Genomic DNA, 15,390 nt, shown 5'->3' on the forward strand with positions numbered 1-15,390 from the left:
TAATTATATTAATAATAAGTATATTAATAATAATACTTGTAAAAATATCAATTTTTTCGTTACTGATAGTTATGATAATAATAATAATTATAATCATGATAATAATTATAATATATCTATATATATTAGTTATAATGATAATAATAATACTAAATGCTAATACTTTATAATGATAATAATATTGGTAATCATAATATTAGTAATAATTTACTTTCTTTAATAATAATAATAAGTGTTAATTTATAATACTAGTATTTATAATACTAATACTAATAATAATGAAAATAATGATAATATCATAAGTTATGTTGATGATAATAATAATTAGTAATAATAATTAATAGTAACAATAACAGCAACAACAATAATAATAATGATAATAATAATGATAATAACAATAATATGTAGCTACCTTAAAGAATAAACCCTTCAAAAAAATAACTCTTCCGCCTAGGCTCGAACACGAGACCTCTTGGTTAACCCAACACATACCAAACCATCACTCTGTTGCTCCTTTTCTGTTTTAAATCCTAATTTAAATCTATTTATCTTATTTCTGATTTCATCATCTTCTTCAACACTCACAGTTTAATCAATCCAAAAATCAAAACCAAATTATTTAACACAATCAAAGATTTAGGGTCTTCCACATAATCGTACGTAATTCATACTTACTGGGATTAATCAGAAATCGAAAAAAAAATATAATAAAGAACAGATGCTCTGCAGCTCGTCGTGGGTTTAAAAAAAATAATGATTTTTGCAATTGAGAACGTTTTGGACAACGTTTATAACACGAATTGTGTTCCAACTCGTCCCTAAAAACTTTCTAAATCATCAACTTAATAGAAAACATCAAAACAGTTATGAATTTTACGATGAACAAAAGGTTGACTTTTTTTTAAATTAACTTTGACTTCGAAATTAATAATCAATTTGAAAAATTAGAATTCGAAGCTTTGCAGATAGTTCAAGTACATGTATCCTAACACATCTGCATTGTTGAATTTTGAAAATTTTTATTGAATTCGAGATATAGCAAAATAATTATGGTAACAGAGGTTTTAAGCTGAAATAAAAATAAAAATAAAAATATCATATAGCAGCTATTGAATTTTTGATGAGTATGGAAAAATATGGATTGATTTATAGCAATTATGGGTCGACCATATATCACAAGCAAAACAGCAGCTGTTAAAACGGATTAAGACATCTAACAAATTACGCGTGATATCTTTGTCTCTATATATATTATTTAAATTTTTTTATATATAATTAATAATTATATTATATAAATAATAATAATATTGATATTATTATATATTTTATTAATAATAATAAACATACTAATCAAAAATAAACTCAGTATTATTATGATTAATAATAAAATTAATAATGATAGTAATATTAATATTTCTAATAATAATAATAATAATAATAATAATAATAATAATAATAATAATAATAATAATAATAATAATAATAATAATAATAATAATGATACTAATAATCATAAAAATGTTCATTTCAATTAATAATAATAAAATTAATGATAAATTTTTTATAACAAATATATTTTTAATTTGTATTTACATTTAATATTATGATAGCATATGTTGAATATTTGTTACTTATACATTTTATATATATTATAATTATTAATAATAATCATATATATTTATTCATTTTGACAATACTTAATTATTCTGTTTATTATTTTACATTTTCGATTCCAATTAACTATAGTGTATTTTTATTTATTCAAAAGTATGTATACACACATATCTATTTACAATTAATTGTTCGTGAATCGTTGGAACAGTCGAAGGTCAATGAATATGTGAAACAGTTCAAAATTTTTGAGACTCAACATTACAGACTTTACTTATCTTGTCGAAATCATATAAAGATTAAGTTTAAATTTGGTCGGAAATTTCCGGGTCGTCACATTTTGGATGAGTAGGACGTGTTACTTTGTTGAGTGGAGTATTGGTGGTGTTACTTTTTGGTGTTAATTTGGAGTATTGTGATGATGTGTTAAAATCTAATTGGGTTAAGTATTAAATGGGGATAAAAATAATATTTTTAAATTAATAAAAAATAAAATAAAAAAAGAAGAAACAGCCGTTGCTTGCGGTGTCTCTTTGCTTCAAACGCCATAGAAACGGAGGAAAGTGACGATGGGATACAGCTGCAATCTTATTGCCAAATCAGAAAGTAACGGGGTCACTTGGACCCGTTACAGATGGTCTTATACAAAACGAAAATGTCCAAACTTTGTCATGTACGTAAATTGTGACCCGAAACTTTGTATAGTAGCATAAGAGCACTAGGAGTCGACACCGTTTTCCGCCGTTAAAGGAATCCGAAGCCGGGGACAGTGACCGTGGTCACTCTGTCCCGACGTTAAAGCGCCGTTAAACTTCACCGTTGCCTTTCGGCGTTAGCTAGCCGACGTTGAGATTTCAATGTATCCTTCTTTTTTATTGGCTTCTTTTTTTCTTTATCTTTTTTATTTTATTTTTAATTTTTGCTTTTGAGAATTCATGGGTATTTTTTTGTTTGCAGATGACATTTGTTGAAGGAATATGAAAGAAGAATAAGATAGTGACTATTATTTAGGTTAAATAAAATGGACCAATTTGATAATTAAGTGGGCCACATATTTTAGGCTAAATTTACTTTATATATTTTTTAAATGGGCTCTTAGACATATTTTGTGAATCTAGCAAATTTCAGTGGCTTTAAAATTATAAATATTTATACTTTATAATAAATTAAATAAAAAATAATTATAAGTATAAAAAATAAGTTAAATAATTATTTAAAAATGAATTAAACAATCAACGATTTCTCACTTTAGTGTTAAATTTCAGTGTCTTATTATAAGACACTACCGAATTCGGTGTTTCGACTCCCTAGTGGTCTAACTTTGCATTTGGAAACTATGAGTGCAGCTCCATGTTTTTTGTACAAATAAGGTTCTGGAAACCATGGTCATTGTCCTAAAGTTACAAATGAGGTGGTTTCTCAGTTCTTTATGTATGTGCAAAACAACCATATAACCATATACAATCATCCTCTCATATACCTCAACATATGTGATGCACTGATGCCCCAAGAGGCCAAACCCATATGGATAACATGTTTACATGCATAAATCATAATGGTATACATAAAATATAACTTGAACAGTTATGAGTTGTATAATCATTCCCACAATTGGGTTAACAAACCTCTTATAATCAAAACTATCTACTCATATACAACAATACAATAATCTTTATCTACAATCAGATGATCAAACAACGTTGAAATTCACTCTAGAGATAAAAAGAAAAAAAAACGAAATCTTACCGCACCCTCTGTTTCTGTACATATTAGCTGCATTTTCATATGGGTTTTATCCCAGATCACTTTGAATAATCACACCACAACAAAATTATCATATAATTTCAAAATACACTCCTCGCTATGCTCGGATACCATCAACAAAGGCTCCATAGCGTGCATCCGACGATGTATCACATTCTGTAGAGACTCAAAGTTAGACAAACAAAGACAATCCATCTTACAGTTTTTTTGGTAGATTGTAAGTCTTTTTTAGGAAGGTAGTGGCTGCCTTGTCATTACGATGACACAAAACTCTCAAAATCGTGTTTGGTTCAGACGGACCCCACTGGTCAGCAGTTGAAGGTAAAGGAAGTCTTGATTTGGTAGATGAACCGTGACTATCAATCATTAAACACTTAAAAGTTTCAATAAGGCTAGCGGTATCACTCGAGAAAAGGGGTAGTACACCTTTCACCAAGACTGAATGTCTGTCTATCAGTTCGCGTGGTAACCCATCACCATTTGACCAAAACAAATCCATAAGAAACCGGAAATCTTCTTGTATGATCAACGCATCATCAAGAGTGAAATTACGAGAAGGCCCTCCGGCTAACAAAACCAACAAAAAACCTTCAAAAGAAGCTCTCATTATGTTAGTGATCAGTCGTGTTCGTATGGTATTATCTTGTACGGTTTCTGCTATAATTTCGAGATTCTGTTCTAGCTCTTGTAGAAAAGGTTCGATTCTTGAATATGAAAGTTCCCCAGTGTATAAACCATCCCAAAATACATGACTTAACTCGTGAAACACGAGCTTATATGCAGTTGCCTCACATACTTGTCGAATTGCTTCAACACAAGTAGACGAAGATAACTTAAAGTTTTTTCTCGAACCATCAACGATACTACCCTCGCGAATTCCGATACTTTTTAAGTGGGTGATCGTCCTCTTCTCCAACACTTCTAAATCTTTTCTGATATGGTTAAAAGTATTAACACGTACACACAATCGTGTTATATCATAGGAATCATTATCATCTATAGTGTTCAGTCGAGATTTACTCCGTTGAAGTATATGTGACCTATCTTTTTTCTTGAATACACCGAGTTTTGAGCCACCGTCACATCGAGTCAAAGGAGGCAATACGGGAAGAAAAGAACTTCGAGATCCTATATGTAAAAAAAATAAAAAATTGAACTTTATTTATCAGACAAAAAAAAAACAAAGGAAATTTGGGTCATCATGAACGTTACAATTTAACATATTTACTAATAAATTGGTGGATCCTGTTATGTTCAATCTCAAAAAAAATTAGTTCAACGATTTGATCAAGTCAAACAGATTGAAGTCACCCTCATTGTGTTTATTAAGAATATAACTTCCCAAATCATCTACTAATAACACAATTGTTATCGGAAAAACATGAAGTTTTTTGAATATTTATAGTTCAAATTATCAAAATAAGAAAGTATGTCTAGGCAACCCAGCCTGTCCATATAGATACAAAATATGATTCCATTTGACCTGTTATCTAATTCACCCTTTTTTCCACCTCAAAATGATTAAAATCTATAAGTTAATATTAGGCTTACCAGAACCAGATTTTGCCTTCAATATGTAATCTTGAAGGCATTTATCAAGGCCATTCATCAACCCAGGAAGTAAATCGGGATGCATTGGTATTGGCAATAGAAAGAACGCTTCTAGAGTTTCATCAATAGTTCTCAGAACTTCTACTGCAGAAGGAGCAAACCGTTCTCTGTTTGCTTTTGGGTTCCACACCTGTAATAAGGGAGAGCATTGGTTAATTTAAAATTTTAAGTAATTTTAGATGCTATTTGAAACTTCACCATTTAATATTTTTTGATTTTCAGAAAACTGATACCACAGTTAATACTCACCACATCTTTCAATAGAGGTATAATAATGTAAACTGTTAAACACTACAGGAGTACTGGTGTCAATGTGAACCATTAACACTACAGGAGTGCTAATCTAAACAGGTTGACTAGGGCAATGTTTAATCACTACCAGATCAAATGGGGCAAACTTAGAAATATTTAATCAGAAAAACGGGTTGAAAGTCGTGTAAAGAGTATATTCAAGGCTTACAAGCTCCGAAATAGCTTTAAGCATAAAACACGTTGATATTTACAAGTAACGCATTTTTGATACAGTACCTGGCCCGCATCTCTATTTTACATGAACATAACAGAAGTGTGAGAAGCCTACCTCTTGTTGCAAATTTCTATCAACCCATTCCTCGAGTCTATCAACTCGGATCTTTATCCAAGATTTGACCAAATCTACAATCACAGCTTCAGCTTCATAAGGAGTCATCTCTTGAATTATTGACTTTCCACCATCATCACTATTGACCGAATCTTCCACCGCCATCTGTACCAAATCCTTTTCCAGCTTGTCGGCTGATATCAGTACTTGTATTATATCAGGAGTCAATTCTTTAATCCCTGAGACAAACTTTTGTACCTCTTGCCCAAAACAAGAATGAAGAGTTGCTACAGCTACACCTACTGCAAGAGGATGCCATGTTTGAAGTATTGGACTGTATATTTCCTTTTCAGTAAATGCTAAGTCAGTAACATCTTGTGCAAGCATGCAGAGTGCGGGAAGGTTATTTAGTTGGCTTTTCGCTGATTTCCTGCTTACACGTACTTTCTCGCTTTCCTGATTATAATAAACGAAAAAGAATGAGTCTTACATCAAAGCTACATCAATTATAGAGGCTGAAATGCTTACAATGGTTTATTTGCATAACGTCCTGTATCTGGCGGGTCAATTGGATCAAAGCAAAAAACTCAACTAAAATTTAATGGGTCAAAGTCGCCCAAATTCTACTTTTGATTCACAACATTTGTATTTATAATACAATATATCTTAAATCATAATGAACGTATCGTACTTTTAAAGAGAGAGTAAAAAAAATAAAAATAAATAGGAAACAGATCAACCGAACCCAGTCCTTCACAAGATGCGAAAATGACCCATTCCCTGTGACATAAATACATTGATCTTGCAATGGACATACATGTAAATTGAAGTAATCAACTGTGGGTTATTTTTCTATAACGACTTATCTAAAGTTCTAAATAAGGACCACGAAACAGTTGTCATGAACTTATATATTAAGACAATTCACTCGTTAACTTTTTCATAGGTTTGATATTTGGACATTTTAAATCATGACAAATCAGTTTCGATATTAAACGCACAGCTAACTGATGCAGAAGAAAAAAAGCACTTGCCTGACAAAAAGCCTTGCGCATCGATGACCTGATGTAAATGTCAACTTTAGCATTTGCAACATCAGTGACATTCATTGTACCATTTTCACGAGGATTTTCTTCTGCCAAAACGGTGGCTGCAGATAACCCAAGAGAGAGAATACTTCGCATTATGTCAATATTACTCCTGTAAAAGGACTCATGGTAAGCTAAAAGACCTCTTTCTGCCCACTCCAGCATCGAGTTCATTGTCGAACACAAAATCTTGGAATACCCTGAATCCAAAGTTGACTTTGCATCTTTCTTGACTTCTAACAATAAATTATCGGCAGCAAAAAGAAAATCATCCTCAACTTGACCCGTACAAACGTAATGGTTAAACAAAACCCATGAGAAACAAAGATTATGAAACTTCTGGTCTATTCCTAAAATACCCCAGGTCTTTTTAATAAGTTCTAACACTTCATCAACCTCTTCAATCATGGATGTTGGCTCTTCAACATCAAAAAGAGCTTCAAGAAGAACTTGATAAAGCCTCAGATTCAATGGGACCCCATCCGCCCAATGGCATGTGTCAGGGGCATAATCATCAATTGACCGACAAGCAAGCTGTGTTGTAACAGCCCTTAAAGTCTGAACCGCATCACTATGTTTCCCAGTCTCCATGGGCTTTTCACGAGCGCCACGTATGATCTGGCGGAGCTGTTGAGCTGATGTGTCTTTTCTGTCAAGAGGTAGTTTAGGGTGGAGTAACAATCCAGCCTCAAGTACCTTCAAGTGTCTTCTCTGCCATACTTCAAATTCTCTCTGTGTCGGGAAATCAGAGGACTTAAACTGGTGTAAAAATTCTACAGGTAGAACTATCGACTCAATGCGCCTGCCAAGCTACAAAACACTCATAATCAGACTTTAATCTAAATTTCGGTAAGATGTACGTAAAATAATGGAAAAAAAAACAAACGCTCAATCTTTTATATACTCGATCCCTAGTTAGTGTTAGTGTAAACACATAAATCATCGAAACCAACTAAAAAGTTCACAAACAACCGCTCAGGTGCATTTATTAACCCTAATAAGTGTTGTATTAACTAATAATAATCCATCAAAACCAAATAAAGATTCACAGATAATTCCTTTAGTGCTACTACTGCAATCCCTATTTTGTGTAAATCTACTTAATAAGCACCAAAACTAGCTCAAAATTCACAAAGAACAAAAGAAGCAAATATTAACTAAGTCCTCAATTAGTGTCACATATCATTTAAATTTTAATACTATGATTAACTAACTCAAATTCAATTACATCCGCTAATCATTTTCAATTTTATCAACGTTTTTACAAATCTAATTATCATAAATTCAATTGAAATAAACATGAATCATCAAGCAAAAACAAAAACAAGCTAAAAAGTAAAAACAAATACTAGTACATTATTAACAGAATTACCTGCCCAGCAGCAATTCGCAATAGTGCACGTCTAACCCTAGAATCAACCTGTTCCGAAATCCTCATCTGAACCCTAATCAACTCACCAACCGTCGCCGGCCGGTCCTCCGTCACCGGCCTATCACTATTCTTCTTTTTAGACTTCATACCTAACGCTTTCTTCACTTTACTAGCCGCCGTTAACGTCAACGACCTCTGCAATGACGGCAACGACGACGATGACCTGTCAGATGACTTGCCGGACGACTGAGACACGTAAGTTAACGGCCTGCTTCCGCCGGGACTCCGACAAGCTCCGACGAAGATCTCATAAGCAGTTTCTCGTAGCTCGGAGTTAGAGAGATCTAAAGATAACTGACCGAAAGGATCGGTCAAAACGGTTGATGATACTGCCGGAACCATGTAACCGGCGGTACTTTCAATTGGCATGAGGAGGAAAATTATAGGGCTTTTAATTATTATAATTGATCAAATTATTATACAAAAGTAAATAAATTAATTGATTCTGTAAGATTATAATGTGTAGGGGTTTTGTACAAGTTTTATATCAAGTTGAAAGAAAAGTGATGGAAATTGGTGAAATTAGAATGATTCTTGCTTTAGTTTGAAGAAATAATTATGAATTTACGATGATGAAATATTATTTTTGATTTATTTATTTTATTTATCTTCTATAGATTTCTTTTTGATGTGTGCTGTGCCGCGGTGGTTCAACGCGGTGATGTAAACGGCTCTTTATTTTTTGTTAACTAAAATGATTGAAAAATAAATTTTATAAATTTTGTATTTTATTAATTAAATGTTTCGATTGTGAGTTATGTCCACGCGTCTGGTTGTGGATTTCAACACCGAGCCACCAATATTGATGTTTTTTTATAAGTTGAAAACCAACAAAAATAATTGAAAAAAAAAAATACTCTTTATTAAAATCTCAATGCTACTTTTGAATTAATTTAATAAAAGCATTGCTACGAGTTGGATAACTGTGGTTGCCAAAATAAAAAAAAAAAAAAGAAAAAAAAAAAAGAGTTGGATAACTCGGATGGATATAAATAAATAAATCACGGGATTATGATATATATACTTTGTGTTTTTTGTTTATTTGAATATTAAATTTTAAAATTTATTCGTTTAGAGAGCATACGAAGTTACGAGCAACAAAGTGGAGAGGATGTGTTTGCATTTTAGTTGGGAATGCCGTCGAACACTGTTTCAACACTTTGCAACGACGTTCATAATGACGTTTTAGAGCAGTTTTGGACGCTCAAAACTACTTTATTCGATTTTTGCCATAATTCATTGGCCGAAAATAATCGTTTTAATTTAAAAAAAAACTGTCCATGTATGACATTTTGGTCCAAAACAATCTAAAATATCCCGTTATTACTCCTTGCGAGAAACTAAAACTAATAAGGGCATGCATAGTGGAAGAGAATACGAAGTTCAAGTATTCAACATTCATAAATAGAATACAACTAGTTGTGGAGCTCTCGCTTCGCGCCGGAGGCTCCATTTTAAATGCGAGTTAAAAAAAAAGTCTTGATTTATTTTGTAAAAAAGAATTTTTTTTCGACATCTAACATTGAAGGGTTGTTCCTTTTGTGAAAGTTGATTCTTTTAGCGTTCGTTTTTTTTTTAAAGTTAGTTGATCTATTTTGTAAAAAAGAATGTTTTTGTAAAAATATGAACAAGATTACAGATCTTTGATCACAACCACAAACAGATGAGATTGATACACTCAAAAGAATCACAATTCAATAAACCTTTTTCACAATACAACTATGTTGATCAACTAGATGAACAATCACTGAAAACAAAATCAACAACCCTAACTAGATTGCTATTACAATATTTGAGAGGAATCTATGAATGCAGACGATTTGAAAAAGTAAAGTAAATGAAAAATAACCCTAAATTGGGAATATATAGTCTCTAACATAAAAGGTTACATTATGACCCCTTAAGAATAACAAAGGGCTGAAATTGGTCCCTTAACAATAAAAGCCAAGCCAAACTACCTCCCACCTATATGTATTCACAGTTTGGCCCCCGTACCAGGTACATTGACCAAAAAGGAACACATGTGATTAGCAAATGGCTTGACCCCTTCAATTAGGCTTTAAGAACTGCTACTGCAACTAGAGCTAGCCACTTTACCAGCATCCAGCTTCAGCACCAAAACTCAGCAACCTACAACAACTCAACCAGAAACATAAGTACAAGTTTTAGACCTTGAAAACAATTATTAGATTGAATATAATAATACTTTGAACAGTTTTTCGACATCTTTTGGTAGTATTGAAGGGTTGTTCCTTTTATGAAAGTTGCCTCCTTTATCGTCGAGGAAGAAAAGGGGAAAAAAAAAAGGTTAGTTGATTTTTTTGGTAAAAATTTTTTTTCGACATCTTTTGGTAACATTGAAGGGTTGGTTCTTTTATGAGAGTTGCTTCTTTTATCGTTGGAGACTAAAAAAAAGTGAAATGACGAAAATACCCCTGGTTATTATTGATGAATAGTGCTACAATGTTTTGTCTATTAGATATATAGATATAGATAATGTTATACGTATTATCGAACATGCTACACTATACAATGTATATACTTTAGAAATCAACCGTCCGCCACTCCCAATGACCCTTTAATGAAGGTTTTTTATTTGATTTGAATGTTATATGTTTCGATATCTTAAATTATTTTAATTTTCAAAATAATAACAAGAACGACAATACTTAATCTCACATAAATGGAGTATGATGGAGATAAGATGTAGACCATCCTTACTCTATTTAGAATAAAGAGAAATCATTTCATCACCCAAAGTGAAACACTCCGAGAGTAGAGAAAATCATGCTTCTTAATGTTCTAAGGATATAGATTGCTTCCAAATGGACGTCCGGTAAATAAGTAGGTTAAAAAAAGAAGAAAAAAAGTATGAGACGCAATGAAAATTGTAAAATCAAATTTTAATGGATTTAAAACTTGTCTGATGTTCAAGTTAAGCATTGAATGATAGTCAAGTAGTCAATAAATAGGTGTTTGCTGATTAATATAACTATATTTAGATATTTAGAAGTTGTGATGTGGTCCAACAGTTGATGCCCTGTCTCCTTTAGGGGAGGTCAGGAGTTCGACCCCGTTGGCTACATATTAATCCATAATTTCATCTCTGCCATGAAGTTCCACCCATGACACCTTTCTCACATCCCCTTGAGGGGTAAAGAGGGGAGGGGGTTTTACCGTCCATGCCCCGTATAGAATTGACGCGGGTTTCCTCCTGGACACGCAGTTGGGGCGGGTATAACTGTGTAGGAGGTGAACGCGTGAGTGGTTAAATTCTCCGGGGAACAACTGTTTAAAAAAAAATATAACTATATTTAATTTTTTTAAAAAATAACAATATTATTTTGATCTGAAATACTAATGGGACACTAAACTCAACTCATTCAATTGACTGACCTCACTCATTTAATTTTCAGTGTCACGGATCCACGTATTGCAAGGACTTCTACGAACAAGAATATATCGTTTAACACGAAAAGAAGTATAAGAAGGTTTGACTAATTCGAAAATTTGTAACAGATCAATTTATCAACAATCAACATCTCAAAATTTGACGGATTTGGTTTTGTGATTTTTAAGCTTATAAGTTGAAGCTAATTAGTTGTTGGAGTATATAAGTTTGAATTGGTATAGATTGTAAGATGCTGAAAACGAGTTTATTGACTTACAAATTTCGATCATGACTTGAAATAATACAAGATACATATATGCAGCTTATTGGCAGCAAATTGCAACCATATTTCCCAAAATTAACTTAATCGTTGTAGTTAAAAGCATAAAGCAGTTGTGAATGCATCCAAAGTACAAGCTCAAGGAATCAATCGATGCCCTTTACAGACACACTCGATATGTCAACTCAGACACATACACTCGACTCGTTCTTGATTGTGTTCGACTCAGTGACCCTCTTCAAGCCAATCGCTTACAATCTCACATGGATCAAAATCTCTACGAACCCACAACCACTTTTATCCATAATCGTCTCCTTGACGTGTACGCTAAATCAGGCAAACTTTTGGACGCACGGAACCTGTTTGATAAAATGCCTCAACGAGATACCATCAGTTACAATGCCATGTTAAAAGCTTTATCAAAAACCGGGTCAGCTGATGAGTTACAAGAGCTTTTTAATAGCATGCCACGTCGAGATTCTGTTTCGTATAATACCGTGATTGCGGGTTTGGGTAGTAGAGGTATGGCACGTGAGGCGTTGGAGGTGTTTGTTAGGATGCTGAAAGATGGAGTTGAGGTTACTGGGTATAGTTATGTGAGTGTGTTGAATGCGTGTTCGCGGGTTTTGGATTTCATGTGTGGGAAACAAGTTCATGGAAAGGTTGTAGTGTATGGTTTGATGTGTAATGGTTTTGTTTGTAATGCGTTGACTGATTTGTATGCTAAGTGTGGTGAGATTGATGCTGCTCGTTGGTTGTTTGATCGAATGCGTGATAAGAATGTGGTGTCATGGAATTTGATGATTTCTGGATATATGAAAAACCAGTTGCCAGAAGAATGTCTAGAGTTGTTTCGCGAAATGAAGTTGTTGGGTTTAGATCCGGATATGGTTACAGTTTCGAATGTTCTTGGTGCGTTAATTCAAATGGGCCGGATAGATGAGGCACATAAACTTTTTGCTGATATTAAGGAAAAAGATGTAATATTTTGGACAACAATGATTGTGGGTTATGTCCAAAACGGGAGAGAAGAGGATGCTTTGTTGTTATTTAGTGAAATGTTGATGGATAATGTTAGGCCCGACAAGTATACCATTTCGAATGTGGTTAGTTCATGTGCTCGATTGGCGTCTTTGTTTTATGGTCAGGCGATACATGGAATATCGGTTCAAATGGGAGTTGATAATGATACACGTGTCGCTAGTGCCCTTGTTGATATGTATTCAAAATGTGGTGAACCAAATATTGCCCGAAAGATATTTAATACAATACAAGTTAAAACGATAGTTTCATGGAATACTATGATCTCGGGTTATGCCCAAAACGGTAAGGATTTAGAGGCGCTTGGACTTTTTGAAAAATTGTTGAATGAAAATGTAATAAAGCCAGATAGCATTACTTTTGTTGGTGTTCTTTCGGCTTGTACTCACGAAGGGCTTATTGAAAAAGGAGAACAATATTTTCATTTTATGACACAAGAATATGGAATAGTACCAACTTTAGATCATTATGCATGCATGATCAACCTTCTTGGTCGTTCAGGTTGTATAAAGAAGGCCGTTGAACTAATAAAGTTTATGCCTTTGAAACCTACTAGTCTTATATGGTCTACCCTTTTGTCTGTTTGTAAACTGCATAATGAGATTGAACATGGTGCGATGGCGGCAAAACACTTATTTGAGGTTGACCCATCGAACGCCGAACCTTATATTACTCTTTCCAATATGTATGCTGCTAAGGGTATGTGGGAAAATGTGGCAACATTGAGATCTCTTATGAATAGAAACAATATTAAGAAGTTTGCTGCGTATAGTTGGGTTGAAATCGATGGAAAGGTGTATAAGTTTGTGTCAGAAGATCGAACACATCCTGAATCAGAAGCAATTTATCGTGAATTAAATAAGCTTATAAAAAGGTTATTGAAAGATGGATTTATTCCAAATAAGAATCTGGTATTGCATGATGTTGGGGACGATGAGAAGATTCAATCGATATGTTATCATAGTGAGAAATTAGCACTTGCATATGGATTAATGAGGAAACCTAATGGACAGCAACCTATTAGGATATTAAAGAATATTCGAGTTTGTGGTGATTGTCATTTGTTTATGAAGTTTGTTTCAAGAATCATTGGTCGCACCATCATATTGAGGGATTCGAATAGATTTCATCACTTTGTTGAGGGATCTTGCTCATGCAAGGACCTCTGGTGAACTTTGCAGTATTGACTTTTGTTGACCAATCGTCATACAGCTTCATCTTTCCATTCATTTACTCGAGAGTTTACTACACTGTAAGAATTAGAAACAACCAGCCGAACTTTCTGGTAATTATCTTTAAACCCTTTGGACCATAAGAGGAGACCATTCGGTTTCTTTGGCATAAAAATAATTATAGTTATACATTGTGTGCTTGCAGGTGGATGTTAATAGTTCACATATGCATGGAAAAACAGCGCTTCGCATCTTGGTTAAGTTCACCACACATCTTTTGCTTCCGTCTCACAAGAGTTGGATTTTCATTAACATGGTGATGGTTGGTAACACACTGATACTTAAGTATGTATTCCATATTTATTTTGTTGAGGGCAAATTGCCAAAAAAGATAACATAAGATCCAAAATTTTGTCAACACACGGTGTATACTAATGTATTATATCCTGCAAATGATTGTGAAGTTCAACTTTGCCCTTGCAGAGGATTGATATTTAATGGAGTGAAAGTTAAACTTTTGACATACATCTGAGCAGAGGATTGATATTTAATCAGTAAAAGTTTCAGTTTTTATACATCGAAGATTAGAATGCTACAACAACAACAACAATACCCAATCCCATGAATGTAGGGTATGGGGGAGGTGGAGTGTAGACAATCATTCCTCGTACCCTAGATTAGAAGGAAGTCACTACTCCACCCGCGGGTATAGAACCCGCGACTAGATAAGGTCGTCCCTCCCTCTACTCGAGAGCAAAGAGATTGCTTCCTAAAGGACATTCGGCCAGAAATGCTCATAACAACGAGATAGATACCTGTAAGAGTTATGTGCGCCTAGGAAGATGCAACCATACAAAATAACGATAAAAAGAGGACACATATAGCAGTAATGCATATCAGTAGGATATATAGCATGGATAATATAGTGCAGAGACATGTAATTTCAAGTAGAGATACAATCAAGCAAATTACACACCCACCCCCCACACACAGACACAAACACACACACACACACACACACACACACACATCGAAGATTAAAATATATATGTAAATTTCTAATTAAACTTGTCTAGCCTTAGCAATACTGAACTTAGAAATATTGAATCGATTTCATAGCAATAAACCGATTTAACTGTTGTCAAACCTAATAAACGTTTAACCATGGGATACATGATTTACCCATAGGCGATTCTAAAGGTATCAGTGTGGGGTCCAATAACCCCACTATTTTACGAATTTTATATACAACGAACTCTACAAATTGTATAGGACACCACTACTACCTTTAACTATAGGACCTCATATATTTTTTAAAATTTATGATTTTGGAGGTAAACAAGCACCTTTTAGATATAATTAGTTTTGAAATTTTTTTGAGACCCCACTAACTTCATTTACCTCTTCAATGTTGATGGTG

At 33.5% G+C, this 15,390-nt stretch overlaps 2 protein-coding genes across 3 annotated transcripts; one reads left to right on the plus strand and one right to left on the minus strand.

Moving 5' to 3' along the window:
* Nucleotides 1–3,159: 3,159 nt before the first annotated feature.
* LOC139883285 (protein unc-13 homolog) lies at nt 3,160–8,644 on the minus strand. Its single transcript, XM_071867485.1, has 5 exons — nt 8,027–8,644; nt 6,601–7,464; nt 5,567–6,022; nt 4,927–5,116; nt 3,160–4,503 (listed from the first exon to the last, which is right to left on the minus strand). Exons 1-5 carry the CDS (start codon nt 8,453–8,455, stop codon nt 3,572–3,574), a joined length of 2,871 nt encoding a protein of 956 aa, XP_071723586.1. The 5' UTR covers nt 8,456–8,644; the 3' UTR covers nt 3,160–3,571.
* Nucleotides 8,645–11,725: 3,081 nt separating this feature from the next.
* LOC139883294 (pentatricopeptide repeat-containing protein At2g22070-like) lies at nt 11,726–15,286 on the plus strand. 2 transcript variants are annotated; one of them, XM_071867497.1, is made up of 3 exons: nt 11,726–14,083; nt 14,176–14,292; nt 14,454–15,286. In XM_071867497.1, exon 1 carries the CDS (start codon nt 11,877–11,879, stop codon nt 13,968–13,970), a length of 2,094 nt encoding a protein of 697 aa, XP_071723598.1. In that variant the 5' UTR covers nt 11,726–11,876; the 3' UTR covers nt 13,971–14,083; nt 14,176–14,292; nt 14,454–15,286. The 2 variants fall into 2 exon arrangements, with proteins under 2 accessions (XP_071723598.1, XP_071723591.1); XM_071867490.1 differs by lacking the exon at nt 14,454–15,286 and having other exon boundaries at nt 14,176–14,414.
* Nucleotides 15,287–15,390: the final 104 nt, after the last annotated feature.

The sequence above is a fragment of the Rutidosis leptorrhynchoides genome, chromosome 1 (genome assembly GCF_046630445.1).
Source record: "Rutidosis leptorrhynchoides isolate AG116_Rl617_1_P2 chromosome 1, CSIRO_AGI_Rlap_v1, whole genome shotgun sequence".
Lineage (NCBI taxonomy): Eukaryota > Viridiplantae > Streptophyta > Magnoliopsida > Asterales > Asteraceae > Rutidosis > Rutidosis leptorrhynchoides.